Below are 16,976 nucleotides of genomic sequence, written 5' to 3'. Positions count from 1 at the left end.
GTGGTGAGTTGAAAACTTATATGGATAGCATCAATATTTATCTTCTACCCATATAAATAATTCATATAAATTCTGGGTCACAAACAGGTGATATAACTTTAAATAAACAAGCTATTTGTATAAAGTTATACGTGTATATTTAATGACACTTAAATAGATATCACCACTGAATATCTGTATAATGCTATGCTAAATATTTTCCTCATAGTTTATATGACAAGTTTTTAAACATCTATTTATCTATCAGTTAATCTAGTGATTTCAGTTCTTTGCACACAAACAGGAACAGAAACAATATGGTGCTGAAAGTTTGTACAACTTAATTGCAAGCTGTTGAAATGGTTTAGAAAGAATAATAAAATGGCACCAAATGTAATATTATGTTGAACACTAATGTGACTGCCCCTCCCAATGCCAGTGGAGCAGTAGAGTGGGATTTTCCAGGGGATCACTAAGTTAGTAAACTATGCTAGAAGAGTCTAGTAAGAGCAGTAGGAGTTCCCTTTTCCCAGGAGGGAGGACAGAGGCTATAAAAGGGAAGGAGAGAGTATGAACTGGGTTTTTGGGTATCCTTATATCCTGCCAGAGCTCATGTACCAAGAAAGACTCCTGGAGCAAGAAAGTCCTAAGGCCTGAAAAGTCTAATAGCAAGAGTCTGCAGGAGACAGACCCCTAGGGCTAGATTCTCAAAAATTTGCGTTAAAAACCGATGTGCCACTGTCACAGCCGTTATAGTAGCGATTTTACAAAAGTGAGTCATTCTCCAAAAAACACTCATGCAAATGAGGTTGGCGGAGAGTAGCAAAGATTCACTAAATTTGCATGTGCTCATTGCTGGTGAAAGCAATGGGCATATGTGCAAAATAAATGCAAACCCCTCCCCCAAAAAAACAACAACAACAACAAATTGAGCTACAAAGTCAACCGACAGCTGGTGAGATGCCTACGCTCTTACGATGCCATGCAACACACACCCTCCGGCAATGGGAGAGATGCCCACTCTCGCTCACTGTCAAGCAACTGCACCCCCTGGCAGCGAGAGAGATGTCCACTCTCTCCTGCTGCCATATACCCCCCCCCCCCGTACCTCCAATGACCCCTGCCCTCTACCCCTTACCTTACTTAGATGGCTGGCCAGAGGGATGTCTACTCCCTCCGGCCAGCAGGCCCACCTCTTCTAAATGGCAGGCCTTCCCCTCCCTTGTGCATCCTCATCTGCACAAGCCTCAAACACTTTAAAATCATAAGTGTTTGAGGCTTGTGCAGTTAAAGCAGAGCTTACAGGAATGGGGCAGGGATAGGGACAGCAACAAAACTTGCAGGAACGGGATGGGAAAATTGAGTTCCTGCGGGAATAGGGATAAATTTGTTCTCGTGTAATTCTCTAGATTGTTGCTCAGGAGGAGTAGGACTGAAGAATGGGAGAAAGAAAGTGTGAAGGGTCTTCTGTCAGCTAAGGAAAAGGACTGGCAGCAAATGCCAGAATTTTACATGATAGTGGACCTGGGTAGGAGGTGACTACTTGGTAAGCAAATGAGCAGCAGGACAGCACTATATTTGTGTATGTTTCTTTATATCTGGTGAGGATAGTTTCATATAAATAAAGCTTCCCTATGAAAATCTGGGCTGGAAAGAAGTTCAGTGAAGAGAAATTTTCAATCCAGAGAATTTACCCTGTTAACTATTAAATTACTTGGGCAAATTCCTGTTGAACACTGTTCTAAGCCTTCACTCTGCCTTTTACTAAGTTGTGCTAGTGGCTGCCACTGTGGTAACTATCCTGAAGCCCATAGAGATGTAAAGGGCTTCAGGGCTTTTGCCGTATGGCTTTCAAAAAAGGGGGAGGCTATGTTCCGGCTGTTTTGCCCATGGATGTATGTTCCTTTGCAATTGTTAATAAAGATATTGCAAAAAAAAAAAAAAAAAAAAAAAAAAGCATCAAGAAGGCTAAAATATTTTAACATGTAAAACATTATAAATGTATAGCTCTAGCTCGCACACTTTACCCTTAAATCTCACTCTTTCGGGCATTCCACCCCTGGAATCTTATTGGTACCAGAGGCAATGGAAAGTGAAAATGACTTGCCCAGCCTACCTGGGTCTCAGACCATTTTCTTCAGAACTGTCAAGTGACCCAGCTGCAGATAGGAGACTTTTTGGACAGTCCTGTTTTTGAACTTATGTCCCTAGTCAGTGCTCTATTTGTAGTTTCTGATATGACCAATTTAAATCAGCACTTTGGGTCCCATAATATACCAGGATAGGGTTGCACAAATACAGGATTGACTCAGCATTTCCCTCCTGCAACTGGGTAACTTGGCATCTCTCTATCACTACCCATTAAGCTTCTCCATTTAAAGTGGGTACTTGCATTGTCTTCATGTTCACTCACAAACTATTACTGCTATCATACCCTCTAAAGGGAGGGGGGGGGGGAGCGGATGGGCATTGGGAGAGGATCTTACATTGAGGGGTATCAGGGAGGTCCCAGAGCTACAGGCTGGCACATCAAACTGCTGGTTTGAATGGCCTGATGTTTCAGACCTTCAGGAAGTGTGAAGTGTCTCATAAGCAGTGTTATTTTCTTGGCACAGGAATCAGCAACCTGCATTACTGGGATCCTGCAGGGATCAAGGTATGGGAAAGGGTAAACTGTTATTACACCTTGATGAATGCCCACTCCAACCCCTTAGTCAAATATTTGAATTGCTTTTTTATTTAAACTAAGATTTGTGGACACACCTTTAAATTTAGTGTAAATAGAACGTTAATTTTAAATTTAAAACAAATTTTCCAGAGCTAATTTTGCCTAGTTCTTTGAAAGAGTTCCACTATTTTGCAGTCTGTCTACATTGACCTTACCAGTATAACAGCACTATGTAAGATTCTTACCATGACTTTTCCAGGATAATATCTGGTAATTGAAATCTCCAAATCAAAAACTGTAATTTTCACAGCTTGAGTGAATGATACTGCGGTACTTCCTCTGTTCTCATTTTGCACAGTAATTTGGAAATACACCAGGTCTTTACTGTTGTTGTTACACAGTTCAGTAAACTGATATAGGCAAGTGCCTTGGAAGTCATATCTCATGCCATCAAAGGTGATATAGTGCGGGTCTCCTGAAGCTGAGCAGATGCTGTAACTAGTTGGATAGCAACCTTGAATCCCATTCCTTACACCACACAGCTCACTTGGTTTGCATGCAGTAGCTCTGCACTCAACTTTTCTTGTGACTGGGTTACAAAAGCACTGTTCTTTGCACTTCTCGTCAGCCCAGAATTTTGTATTTACTGGGTAGAGATGACCTTGAAAAACACAGCCACATTTCTCTACAGCAATACATCTCTTGGCATATTGGACAAAGCCAGGGGTACACTCACAAGTCTCTATACAGGGCATCTCACATCTAGATGGAGGAGATGTCTTTGCACAAGTATCCGGGCAAGCATTTCCACATGCCTTGTAGTGACTGTTAACAGGGCATTCCTTTGCTTCAAACACAAAAAGGATAATAATCAATCCAATGTGCAATGAACATTTGACCTACCCACAATTTCTATGGGGTTGATTTAACTGGCCAGAAATGGTTCCTTGCTGGTTAAGTTGCTTGTTTAGGGTTAAGCACTCTTTTACAGTAGCGAGTAACCAGTTAGTGCTGCTGAAAATGTCGAGTTAGCACCTGAGAAATTAAATCACTAATATATTTCTAATAGTGTTAATTATTGCAAGGTATAATAATAACTTTATTCTTCTATACCGCCACAATCTTGCGACTTCTAGGCAGTTTACAGTCAAGAGAGCTGGACATTCAGCGAGTTACAATATGGAGATAGTCAGAGGAAATACAGAGTACAGAAACTTTAAGAAAGCGAAAAAATAAAATACACAGTTGCTAAGAAATTTCCGAGAGGACCTGTTTGAGAGAGGTCGCGAATTACAAAAAATACAGCGAAAATTACAATATACAGCGAAAATTACAAAAATACAGCGTAAATTACAATATACAGTTTGTTAAGAATTTTCAGAGGGGACATATTAGGTGAAAGGTCCCGAAATTACGAGGTATCATAAAGGTGTTCACCCACACTCTTTAAAAGAGGTAGCATAACATATATACATAACCACAAGTATACCTTAATAATGTGTGAATTAAATAAAGAACTGATAGGGTCAATGAATACAAAAAGGTAATACCTCATAAACTCCAGAAGAGGGAATTTGTTTTAACAATGTGGCCCAGATTCTCTAAAAGTGCGTCCCGATTTTAAGCAGCTGTAGGCGTCCTACAGCTGTCTAATCAGCCAATCGGGATGCACGTTTAAAAAAAAAAAATGCTCCCCAGGCAGGCCTGAAGGTGCCTCCGGGAGCCTAGGGAGACCCGCAAGATGCCTAAGCTCGTCTAAGGGCCTTAGGCGGGCCTTAGGCTGAACCTAGGCAGCCCTACGCGATTCCCTAGTAGATGAGAAGCTTAAAAATGTAGGCCAGCAAAATGCTGGTCTACATTGTAAGTAAACGCGGCCGCTATACTTATCGCGGCAAGGGATCTCTCTGCCGTTATAAGTATAGCGGGCCGTGGCCCCTGACCGATCACTGGCAGGAGGGTGCCCAAACCCTCCTGCCCGAAGACGCACCCCCCCGACACTACCGACCGCCCCCCCCCCCGACACTACCGACCGCCCCCCCCGACATTACCGATCCCCCCCCCCCCCCGACAATATCGGTCGCTGGCAGGAGGGTGCCCAATCCCTCCTGCCCGAAGACGCACCCCCCCCCCGGCGCTAACAACCCCCACTCCACCAAACCTGTTCTTACAGATGGGTCTTGCACGTCGAGCAAGCAGGCACGCCTCGTCGAAATGAGGCGGGCCCGCCCCTTCCCGGCCCATCCCGCCGAAGCCTAAGGTCTGATTGGCCCAGGCTCTAGAAGCCTGGACCAATCAGGCCTTAGGAATAGCGGGTCCACCCATCCCTACTAAGTCTAAGGTCTGATTGGGTGCATTCCTGGGACAGTATTTGTTACTGAATGAACACAATAACTACAATCAAGTGAATGTGGAATCTGATGCTTCAGCATAACTAATCATAAGGGTTATTGTTTAAAAAAGATTAACTTGAGTACGTCAATATGTCACGTGAGGGGCTAGCATGTGCATGGAGGAGTAATTGTTCAAATATGTGCAATAGTAAATAGGGTTTGGGGTCAGAAGAATAAGAGGAACGGGAGAAGTAATTAGGGGCAGAGAAACAGGAAGTAGTCATAAGAACATAAGAATTGCCACTGCTGAGTCAGACCAGTAGTCCATCATGCCCAGCAGTCCACTCACGCGGCGGCCCTGTGGTCTAAGACCAGCACCCTAACTGAGACTAGCCCTACCAGCGCACATTCTTGTTCAACAGAACAAGTAGGGCTAGTCTCAGTTAGGTTGTGAACTGTTACTGTACCAATCAATGAGCAGGCAGGCAGGAGGAACTAAGAAATGCTTGTACAAACTATAAAACCAATGAATGTCCTGAGCTATGCGTGCCTACTTTGTCATTCTTGCGATGCAAACTAGACACCCTTTCTGGCTAGGAAGAAAATAAATTTATACTTTACCAAATACTTTTCGGAGTTTCTTTATACGCTGCTGATCTATTTCTCACACTCATAACTAGCTATTTTGGAGGCATTCATGGAGCAGAGTCAACACTTAACCGGTCAAGGTAACTGCATATATAAGACTGCATAAAAGTCAGTTCAATCTTTATGTGGTTCACCATAGTTGGATAAGTGCTGAATATCTGGCTCTGTTAACCCAAAAATTTAGTGTCAAGAGTATGGATATAGCTTGGCATTTAATTTCCAGGCATAATGTCGGTGGCAGTCAGCACAATGCTGAGTGCCATAGGCTGGGTATCGACCCCTCTTCTACTTACTAGGAAGACAAGATAAAAATCAGTATTCAACCTTTCTGCAAATTCCTTGCAATTTCATAACTGATATGTTACAGAAAGATTTAGCTTTTCTACAAAGATTTAGCCTTTCTACAAAGTTAGTTCAGAGACTCTAAGCTCTCCCTTAAAAGGCCAATGGTACGTGGCCATTCGGCGCGCAGTGAAGGCGAGTGGCAAAGGCACTCGCCTTAGTGAGAGCGCCTTTGCGAAGGGCCTCAAGAAGGGCCAAGTCACTACACCCAAGGACACCAGGGAAGGACAGCAAGCAGGCAGATAGGGATAGAGAAAGGACACCAGCAGCAGGCAGAGAGACAGAGAGAGAGAGGACACCAGCAGCAGATAGAGAGAGAGAGACAGAGAGGACACCAGCAGCAGGCAGAGAGAGAGAGAGAGAGAGAACGACAATGGAAGCAGAGGGAAACCAAAAGATGAGCTTTCCAGTGTTCTGCACAGATTGTCATATGTATGACTACCTCCCCTCGGGGAGACAGTCATATGTATGCGGTCGGTGTCAGGAGCTGGAAAGCTTGAAGAAGGAAGTAAAGCGACTAGAGGACAAGATACAGGAGCGAGATGAAGCGAGAATGCAAAAGTGGTAACACGGTTATTATGGGAGACTTCAACTACTCTGGGATAGACTGGAGTCTTGGAAGCTCAAAATGCACTAGGGAGACAGAATTCCTGGAGGCTATACAAGTTGTTTCATGGAGCAGCTTGTTAGGGAACCAACAAGAGGAAATGCCACTCTGGATCTAATCCTAAATAGGTTAAGGCAGTGGTCTCAAACTCAAACCCTTTGCGGGGCCACATTTTGGATTTGTAGGTACTTGGAGGGCCGCAGAAAAAAATAGTTAATGTCTTATTAAAGAAATGACAATTTTGCATGAGATTAAACTCTTTATAGTTTATAAAACTTTCCTTTAACAGTTTTACCTTATGCAAAATTGTCATTTCTTTAATAAGACATTAACTATTTTTTCTGCGGTCCTCCAAGTACTCTATTTTTTCTGCAGCACTCACATTTAAAGTTTAATATCTTTTCTTTCTCAAAACTGACACATTTCTATTACTAAATTGAAAACAAAATCATTTTCCTACCTTTGTTTGGTAATTTCATCAGTCTCTGGTTGCACTTTATTCTTCTGACTGTGTATCCAATATTTCTTCTCTTCTTTCGCCTCCTGTATGCTTCCTCTCCTCCAGACCTCATTCTCTCCCCCAACTTTTTCTTTCTTTTTCTATGTCTGTCTTTCTCTGATTCCTTGTCCCATTTTTTGCTTTGTTTCTGGCTCCTTATCCCCCCCCCCCTTCTTTCTTTTTTCTTTCTGGCTCCCTGTCCCCCCCCCCCCCCTTCTTTCTTTTTTCCTTCTGGCTCCCTGTCCCCCCCTTCTTTCTTTTTTCCTACTGGCTCCCTGCCCCCCCTTCTTTCTTTCTTCCTTCCTTCCCTCCCCCATGTCACCGCCACCGTGGAATAGGCTGCTGCTGCTGCTGCCGCCATCAGGAACAGGCCGAGATCTCCACGGGGCCGACCAACTCTCGCCGCCCGACATCAATTCTAACATTGGAAAGGACGTTCCGGGCAGCCAGGCAGTGATTGGCTAGCCAGAACTTCCTCTCGACGTCAGAATTGAGGTCGGGCGGCGAGAGAAGCAGGGAGATCAAAGAACATGGTGCCGGCCTGTTCCCTGATGGCAGCGGTGAGAAGGGAAGGGAAGCAGTTGGGCACCCCTGCTCTAGACGAGCCGCGAGCCGCACTCTAGGAAGAACAGTGGAGGGTGACCAGCTGTGCAGACCGCCCCCCCCCCCCTTGGTACGCTACTGGAGCAGCAGCGTGTCTGGCCGGCTCATTCCATTCAAAGCCATGGGTGGTGGCTCATTGCAAGATCCGCGCCTGCGTCTGAAGCCTCTCTGATGTTGTGATGTCAGAGAGGCTTCCCATGCAGGAGTGAATAGCGCAAAGAGCCGCCAACCCGCGGCTTTGAACGGAACGAACCGGCCAGACCCGCTGCTGCTCCAAAAGGAAGGGAATGATCCAGTCAGACCACGGACCACAAATAAAACTTGGAGAGCCACATGTGGCCCGCGGGCCGCGTGTTTGAGACCGCTGGGTTAAGGGGACCTGCAAAGGAAGTAGAGGTAGTGGGACTGTTGGGAAACAGCGATCATAACAAGAGTCGAACAAAAGACCCGGCGTGGATAACTAAAATAGTGAAGGAAGCGATAGGCAATAAGAAAAATTCATTCAGGAAATGGAAAAAGGACAAAACTGAGGGGAAATGGTAAGAGCACAGGAAGTATCAAAAAGAATGTCACCGAGTGGTTTGAAAAGCAAAAGAGAGTATGAAGAGAGGCTAGCCAGGGAAGCACGAAATTTCAAACCGTTCTTTAGATATGTTAAAGGGAAGCAACCGGCTAGGGAGGAGTGGGACCGCTGGACAACGGAGACAAGAAGGAGTGGTGAAGGAGGAGAAAGAAGTGGCAGAAAGACTTAACATGTTCTTTGTCTGTATTCACAAACGAAGACACATCCAACATATCGGAACCTGAGCAATTCTTCAATGGAAATCAAGCAGAAAAATTAACATCCATGGAAGTGAGCCTTGAAGATGTACGCAGGCAGATAGAAAAACTAAAAACTGACAAATCCCCGGGTCCGGACGGAATCCATCCAAGGGTTCTGAAAGAATTAAAGGAGGAGATAGCGGAACTACTGCAGCAAATTTGCAATCTATCCCTGAAAACAGGCATGATCCCGGAAGACTGGAAGATAGCCAACGTTACGCCCATCTTTAAAAAGGGATCAAGAGGTGACCCGGGAAACTACAGACCGGTGAGTCTGACCTCGGTTCCGGGGAAAATGGCGGAAGCACTGATAAAAGAAAATATCGATGAAGATTTTGAAAGAAACAAACTTCTGATAACCAGCCAACATGGTTACTGCAAAGGGAGATCGTGCCTAACAAACTTATTGCACTTCTTCAAAGGAATTAACAAACGGATGGACAAAGGAGACCCCATAGACATCATATATCTAGATTTCCAAAAAGCCTTTGACAAGGTGCCCCATGAATGCCTACTCCGGAAACTGAAGAACCATGGGGTGGAAGGAGACGCACATAGATGGATCAGAAACTGGTTGGCGGGTAGGAAACAGAGGGTAGGAGTGAAGGGCCACTACTCGGACTGGAGGAGGGTCACGAGTGGGGTCCCGCAGGGCTCGGTACTCGGGCCGCTGCTATTTGATATATTCATAAATGATCTAGAAACAGGGACGAAGTGCGAAATAATAAAATTTGCAGACGACACCAAACTATTTAGTGGAGCTCGGACTAAAGAGGACTGCGAAGAATTGCAAAGGGACTTGAACAAACAAGGGGAATGGGCGACGAGATGGCAGATGAAGTTCAAGGTTGAGAAATGTAAAGTATTACATGTGGGAAACAGAAACCCGAGGAACAACTATACGATGGGAGGGATGTTATTAAATGAGAGTACCCAAGAAAGGGACATGGTGGACATGACAATGAAGCCGATGGCACAGTGTGCAGCGGCCGCTAAGAAGGCAAACAGAATGCTAGGCATAATCAAGAAGGGTATTACAACCAGAACGAAAGAAGTAATCCTGCCATTGTATCGGGCGATGGTGCGTCCGCATCTGGAGTACTGCGTCCAATATTGGTCGCCGTACCTTAAGAAGGACATGGCGTTACTCGAGAGGGTTCAGAGGAGAGCGACGCGTCTGATAAAGGGGATGGAAAACCTTTCATACGCTGAGAGATTGGAGAAACTGGGTCTCTTTTCCCTGGAGAAGAGGAGACTTAGAGGGGATATGATAGAGACTTACAAGTTCATGAAGGGCATAGAGAGAGTAGAGAGGGACAGATTCTTCAAACTTTCGAATAATAAAAGAACAAGAGGGCATTCAGAAAAGTTGAAAGGGGACAGATTCAAAACGAATGCTAGGAAGTTCTTCTTTACCCAACATGTGGTGGACACCTGGAATGCGCTTCCAGAGAGCGTAATAGGGCAGAGTACGGTACTGGGGTTCAAGAAAGGATTGGATAATTTCCTGCTGGAAAAGGGGATAGAGGGGTATAGATAGAGGATTACTGCACAGGTCCTGGACCTGTTGGGCCACCACATGAACAGACTGTTGGGCACGATGGACCTCAGGTCTGACCCAGCAGAGGCATTGCTTATGTTCTTATGTTCTTACTTCCTGAATGTCATGTTATTTATGATTGTGATGTTGCAGAGAGGAAATCTCTGCCCTTCTACAGAATTTCAGCTACACAAATTTTATGCAAATATTTTAATAGTATACTTTTCCTGCTTACTTTGGAAATACAAAGGGTAAGGAGCATGCTGGCAGCAGGGTGAGAGATACCAATTCAACATTAGTACTTGCAATATTTGTTGAGGTGGGAGGTATTACTCTCCCCCCTCCCCCCCAATTCTCCTGTTCCAACCCAAATTACATCTTTGCTTTTTATATATTAATGTGGCTGGTCTTCTGGTTTGGAGCATACCTGAGGCAGATGTGAATAAGAAGAGCTCCATTGCTCTCCATCACTACCTCAAATTCTCTCCCCAGGATAGGAAGTAAGTTCCTCAGATCTGAAGAAAATATGCCCAAGTATGGAAACGTGAACACTTCAAAAAATGAAAAAAAAAAAAAAAAAGAAGAAGATTCACACTTCTAGAGCAGTTTTAAAAAGTAAAGACATGGAGAAGGAAGTTCTGCCTGCTTTGCCAGACTCAGTTCTGGGGAGCGAGAAAGAAGAGCTCTCTATTGTGCAGGAAAAGGATCTGCAGCTGCTGATATAGGCTGTCTACATTGACCTTCCCAAGTCCAGAAATGCTGGACTTAAAAATGGAAATAATGCAGACAGTTGGAAAATTTGAGGAGAAATTTGAGACTTTGGTTATTCGAATTATGGCGGTAAAGCGCCATATCTGTAACACTGAAGATAAACAAAGAAAGAATAACCACATACTCCAATCTATGCAAAAACAATTAAGACAGGTTAAAGAGAAATTGAAAGACTAGAGGAACCAATGTAGGTTTTCCAGTGTCAGACTGTACAGAATTCCAGAGAGGAGTGTACAAGACTGAAATTAACCAATGAATGCCTTCCAAGAGCTCTCATTGCCAAATTGTTAAGAATTGAAGAGGTGGGGTTCATTTTAAGAGGGGCCAGGAAAAGACATGGAGGGGCATTTTCGATATGATGTCTAAATCCAAGTTTAACTAAAATATAGCTTCCCTATGTGCAGAACATCACCAGGGAAATGGTTCTCCAACAATTGCACACATTCTAAACACTAAACTTTTTTTGGGGTGAAAAAGGAGGCATCTGTGAATGAAAGTCTCTAATGAATATGAAATGTGGGGGGAGGGGAAAGGAGGGAATGTGATGGAATGCATGGTTGCAGGAGTGGGTATTGATGTGTGGAGGGGATTGGGGGTTTAAAGGGAGAGTTGTGAGTAGGAAGTTGGTTGAAGAGATGAAGAGGTAGGAAGAGGGGATAGGGGAGAGGACTAATGGGGAACTTGATAATTTGAATCACTTAAGGAGCCACATCACTTAGAATAGCTTTATTAAATATGGGTGACATCAGTGGTCCAATTAAGAGAAGAATATTCATACATATTTTAAAGATGCAGAGATCATCTTGCTGCAGGAGACACATCTGTCAACTGAGCAGCATCAGAAACTGAGTTAGGAGAACTATGGGTAAATTTGGCATTTAGCTCATAGAAAAGAGGCAATTTCAAATAAAAAAATATCCATTTATATACTATCACTCATACAAAGATGATAAAGAGAGAAAGATATGGGTCTCAGCAGTATAGATCAGGATGAGATTTCAGTACTCATCCTATACTGTATGCGCCAAATAGGCTTAGGAGGAAATTCTTCCAGATAGAGGGGACAGAATTTGAGAGGGTTGTTCGGGGGGGGGGGGGGGAGTAGGGTGGCTGGAAGAGACTTGAATTATATACCAGAAACTGAGAAGAAAAAAAATGATTCTAAAGGGGAAGGCAAGGAATTATAGCAAGTGATGTAGAAGTACAATTATGTGAACCCTTAGAAAGAACTGAATAGGGGAACCCAAAGACTATCCAGCTGGTAGTTGTCAAAGATTTTTTTAAATACTGACTACAACAGGCTAAATTAGACTTGGGTATTAGGTACCAGGCCCTATCCAAGTACCAGCACCAAATATCCAGGTCTTTGGTGGCACCTAGTAACTATCCAGGAGGGCCAATATTCAGTAGGGCTTTGGAGCCTCAAGAGTAATGACAGCATTGCCTTTGTCAGAGGGGAGGATGAGCCCCATAGGATTGTTCTATACATAAATGACATGTTGATCATTATGAAGAACCTAAAAGAATTAGTAACTTTGCTGGACTCTCAGGGTTTATGGTTAACATTGACAAAATAATTCAGTTTAGCTAATATGTCTAAAAAGGATGATCCACAAAATTTTCCCTTTTGGGTTGAGGAAAGAGGATTGCAATACCTGCCTATATAGATTACAAGCAACTCAGTTAACCTGTTTAAACTAAAGTAAGGGCCTCTCTCTAAAATAATATTGGAGCTCCTGGAGGTTTAGAACTATCTGATATTGCCATGGCTAGGCAGAATTGCAGCATTTCAAATGTTCATCTAACCCCAATTCTATTATTATTTGTGAAATTGCCTTCCAGCTCAATATTTTAAGAACTGGAACAGTATGATTTCTTAATTTACATGGGTGTGGGGTGGGGGATGCCTCAAAGTAAGATGCTTAGACTCCAGCAAAATAAAGAACGTAGTAGAGTTAAAAGTTTATTATAGAGCAGTGATGTTAATGGTGCAACACTCCTTGTATAATTGTCCAGAGGAAGACCACTGGATTAGGCAAGAGAGTGATGTGGTACCATTCTGTTCAGTTTTTGAGCTACCTATAGCTAGGAGTAAGGAGGGGGATGACAGGCCTATTCAATGATTGGGCATCTCTTTTTATTCTCCTTAATGCACACAGAGAAGGAATTAAGATGTAAAGAGGGTAATGTTGGGGTTACATTCTCTCAGTGGCGTACCTAGCATATGTGGCACCCGGGGCCCATCATTTTTTGACACCCCCCCCCATCTGTATGAAAAACATGATTTTTAGTAACAATCCACACGTCACACAAGAGTGTACCTAGGAAAAGGCAGCATCTTACATACTACAATGAGCTCTACATCAATAAACCCATTGTAAAACTAAACAAGCCAGACACTGTACAGATCAATCCTACACAGTCAATCCTAACAGAAAACCATGTCTTTTCGAACACACAGAAAACACATTCGCCTAGTATGTAATCACAAACTAACCCCTCCCCTTTTACAAAACTGTATTGTGGTTTTTAGCCATGGTGTTAACAGATCAGATACCAATGCTAAAAAACGCTCTACAGTTTTGTAAATGGGGAGATAGAATAAAAATACATAGACAAAGATTAAACTGAAGCACCAAGAAGCTGGACTCTGCATACAATGCGACACCATAGAAACAGCAATGCATTTCCCCTAAAGAAAAAAAAAAAGAATTTTTTTTCTATCTTGTCTTCTCTGGTTTCTGCTTTCCTCATCTTCTTGTCACTCTCTTCCTTTCATCCACTGTCTACCCTCTCTCTGCCCCTTCTATATGGCATCTTCTCTCCTTCTATTCACCTTCCATAAACTTTATGCCTCCCCCTTCCATCTCTCCCACACCCCGTGGTCTGGCATTTCACTCTCTCCTCTCCCTACCCCCACTTCCATCAGCATCTGCCTCCTTTCTCACTCTTCACCATGCTTTCATACCACTCTGACCCGCTTTCTCACCCTTCACACTTCCATACCACCCTGACCCCCTTTCTCACCCTTCCATACCACCCTGACCCTCTTTCTCTCCCTTCACCACCCTTCCATACCACCCTGACCCCCTTTCTCACCCTTCACCACACTTCCATACCACCCTGACCCCCTTTCTCACCCTTCACACGTTTCCATACCACCCTGACCCCCTTTATCTCCTTCCACCACCCTACTATGCTTCTTTCTCTCTCCATCGAAATCAACAAGGTCCCACGATGACGACTACTGCTGCCTCTGCTCCGGAAGAGGTAAGTGACGTCGGAGGAGGGCTGAGCCAGCAGACGTAGGGAATTGTGACAAGGTCCCGCGATGACTGCAGCTGCCGATCCACCCCCTCCGACGTCATTTATCTCTTCCGAAGCAGCGGCAGCAGTAGTCGTTATTGCGAGACCTTCATGCACTTCAGCACGGCTGCCGTATTTATGCTCTGGAATAAATATGGCAGCTGCGCTGAGGTGCCATTTTCAGCAGCGAGTTTCCGGACCCGGCTGGTTGTGCACCCCCTTGGAGCGTGCACCCGGGGTGGACTTCCCCCCCTGCTCCCCCCTTATATGCCACTGCATTCTCTTAAAGACTTCCTACCAATCTCTTCCACATTTCATAAAACATTTCAAGAAGATCTATAGAGAATATGGATAGTGGGCATGAGAGAACCTTTTAACCAGGGACACTGCTCTGCTTAGCTCAGCCTGAACCCCTGCTTGCACAGAGAATTTCTTTTTTTTTCATGTGAGACACTTGTTTTTAGGGAAGGATGCCCCTGACTCCTTGGAAGTTGAAGTAAACTTGTTCAGTGTCAATATTCTGAAAATCTAACTGACTGTGGGGTCACCTGTACAGATTTTCATACCAAATGAAAGAGCTTGGGTTAATTATATTATAGATGTGCAAATTGGTGCTATGGAAACAAAGGGCCCCTTTTACAAAGCCACGGTAGTGATTCCTGCACAGCAAATGCAATGAAGTCCATTCAGTTCCTATGGACTGTACTGCATTTTCTGCACTGTGACTCACTACCACTGCTTTGTAAAAGGGGCCCTAAGTCTGATATAATATTGCTTAATAAGTTGAAAGCAAAGTATAATACTTACAGCATCCAGTTGATTTTCTCCAGTCATAGACTTTGATCCCCCGTCTCTGACAGGCAGCTGCATATATGGTGAGCACCTGACACAAAATTCTTTTGTAGCCATCATTCATACACATATCATAGACACAGTTATTAAAGAAGACATAAGGATCAATAACAAAATGGCATAGCATGAACGGTCCATTTCTGGTTTGGATGATTAGGCCACAGAAGTCCTCTCTTCCATACTTTCTAGTCAACTCGGGGGAACAAGATTGGCACTGTCCATTGCAATTATGTATACAAGAAACATCACCATCATCCACCTTCCAATTCTCTCCAAAATGGCTGGGACTTGGGTCCAAGTTGCCAGTTGGCAAGGATAAGTCATCCTCTGAATTCTCATTGTAATTGCCACATAAGCCACAAATGTTCTCAAAAAAGCTGCTGGAAACTTTTAATGTTAGGAAGGAATTCCAGTCGAAAAGGATAATCAAAGAGAAATCAGTCTTAACAACTGCTTGGAAGCCACTCTGATAAATCTGGACTTTACCCTCATTCAGTGTAATGGGCAGTGGCCACCTTACATTATTTATCTAAAAAGAAAAAATGCCAGCAACAAATATAAAACTTCAAAATGAAGGATTTCATGACTTGTTTATCCAACTGGGGATTTGGGGGATCTAAACTTCACATTTCTGTTAATAAGGATTCTAATTGTGAGTTTAAAAAATAAATAACACTTCCCTTTCCCCTAATAATTTTTGTCTATATGCTCATCTGTGTTTTCATTGAATGCACCAAAATGCAACACAAAAGTATAAAAACTGAAAAATTATGTCCATACCTGATAATTTTCTTTCCTTTAGTCACAGCAGATAAATCCAGATACTAGTGGGATTACATCCATCAACCAGCAGGTGGATATAGAGAGCACTGAATTGTCCTCAGATATATTGGATGCACAGCCTCCTTGCCAACCAGTATAGGTCTTAAGTACATAAGTACATAAGTAGTCGCCTCCGCCGGGGCAGACCAGAGGTCCATCCAGCCCAGCGGTCCGCTCACGCGGCGGCCCATCAGGCATATTGCCTGGTCAGCGGTCCCTGACTAATTTTATTGCCTTCTTTATTGTCTTCTCAGAGCAGTCAAAATAAGGCACACGAAAAAACATGAAACATAAAACTCCTTTCCCCCACATGTGCTACATGAACACTTGGAACTTAAACCGAGAATGCAACTACATCCGAAAGTCTGCCAAAACCGTGCCTAAGAGTGAGAACACAAACTGAAACAGGGTGGGGCACTGGATTCATCTGCTGTGACTAAAAGAAAGAAAATTATCAGGTAAGGACATAATTTTTCCTTCCTTGTCATCAACAGCAGATGAATCCAGAGACTAGTGGGATGTAACAAAGCAGTCCAAACATAGGGAGGGAAATAAACACCACTCTCCCAAGCCCAACACACTGATGGCCGTTCCATAAGTAGCCCTACACCCAGACCACCACTGTGGACAGTTAGAGAAAAATAAACAAGCTAGTGTGAAATCCTCCGCTTCCAAATCATGCCCTGCAGCAAATGTCCAAGAAGATATGAAAACATACCCCATGATTATACCAAGGCTAATTCTCAGAGCACATGTGAGCAGGAGCAATCATCACCTGAGAACACTATGCTGCGGAAAACACAGCTGCAGTGATCCTCCATGAATAGTATGACCGCAGAGCACCATACTTTCGTGACGCCATACAAAATTCCTGTTGACTGAATCCACTATATCTGGCAATGGTCCTTAGTCTATGGCAGAGCCATGACATTCAGAAATATAACAGCAACACCACATAACAAATCCCCTTCCCCTTGCAAGGTTCTAGGGCAGGGGTAGGGAACTCCGGTCCTCAAGAGCCATATTCCAGTTGGGTTTTCAGGATTTCCCCAATGAATATGCATGAGATCTATTTGCATGCACTGCTTTCAATGCATATTCATTGGGGAAATCCTACAAACCTGACTGGAATATGGCTCTCGAGGACCGGAGTTCTCAACCCCTGTTCTAGGGCATCGAGCCTTTAA

The 16,976-nt window shown here is 43.8% G+C and overlaps 1 protein-coding gene across 2 annotated transcripts in view; it reads right to left on the bottom strand.

Moving 5' to 3' along the window:
* LOC117369098 (IgGFc-binding protein-like) overlaps positions 1-16,976 on the bottom strand; it is a 146,448-nt gene that overhangs the window by 103,589 nt on the left and 25,883 nt on the right. For both annotated transcript variants that reach the window (XM_033963095.1, XM_033963094.1), the window contains exons 5-6: positions 14,923-15,496; positions 2,893-3,494 (exon numbers count right to left, since the gene is read on the bottom strand). In XM_033963095.1, the coding sequence (XP_033818986.1) occupies positions 2,893-3,494; positions 14,923-15,496 (1,176 nt within the window). The remainder of the gene's footprint in view (positions 1-2,892; positions 3,495-14,922; positions 15,497-16,976) is intronic.

Source organism: Geotrypetes seraphini, chromosome 11 (genome assembly GCF_902459505.1).
Source record: "Geotrypetes seraphini chromosome 11, aGeoSer1.1, whole genome shotgun sequence".
Lineage (NCBI taxonomy): Eukaryota > Metazoa > Chordata > Amphibia > Gymnophiona > Dermophiidae > Geotrypetes > Geotrypetes seraphini.
The sequence above is the reverse complement of the archived record's forward strand: the minus strand, read 5'-3'. Positions and strand labels throughout refer to the sequence as shown.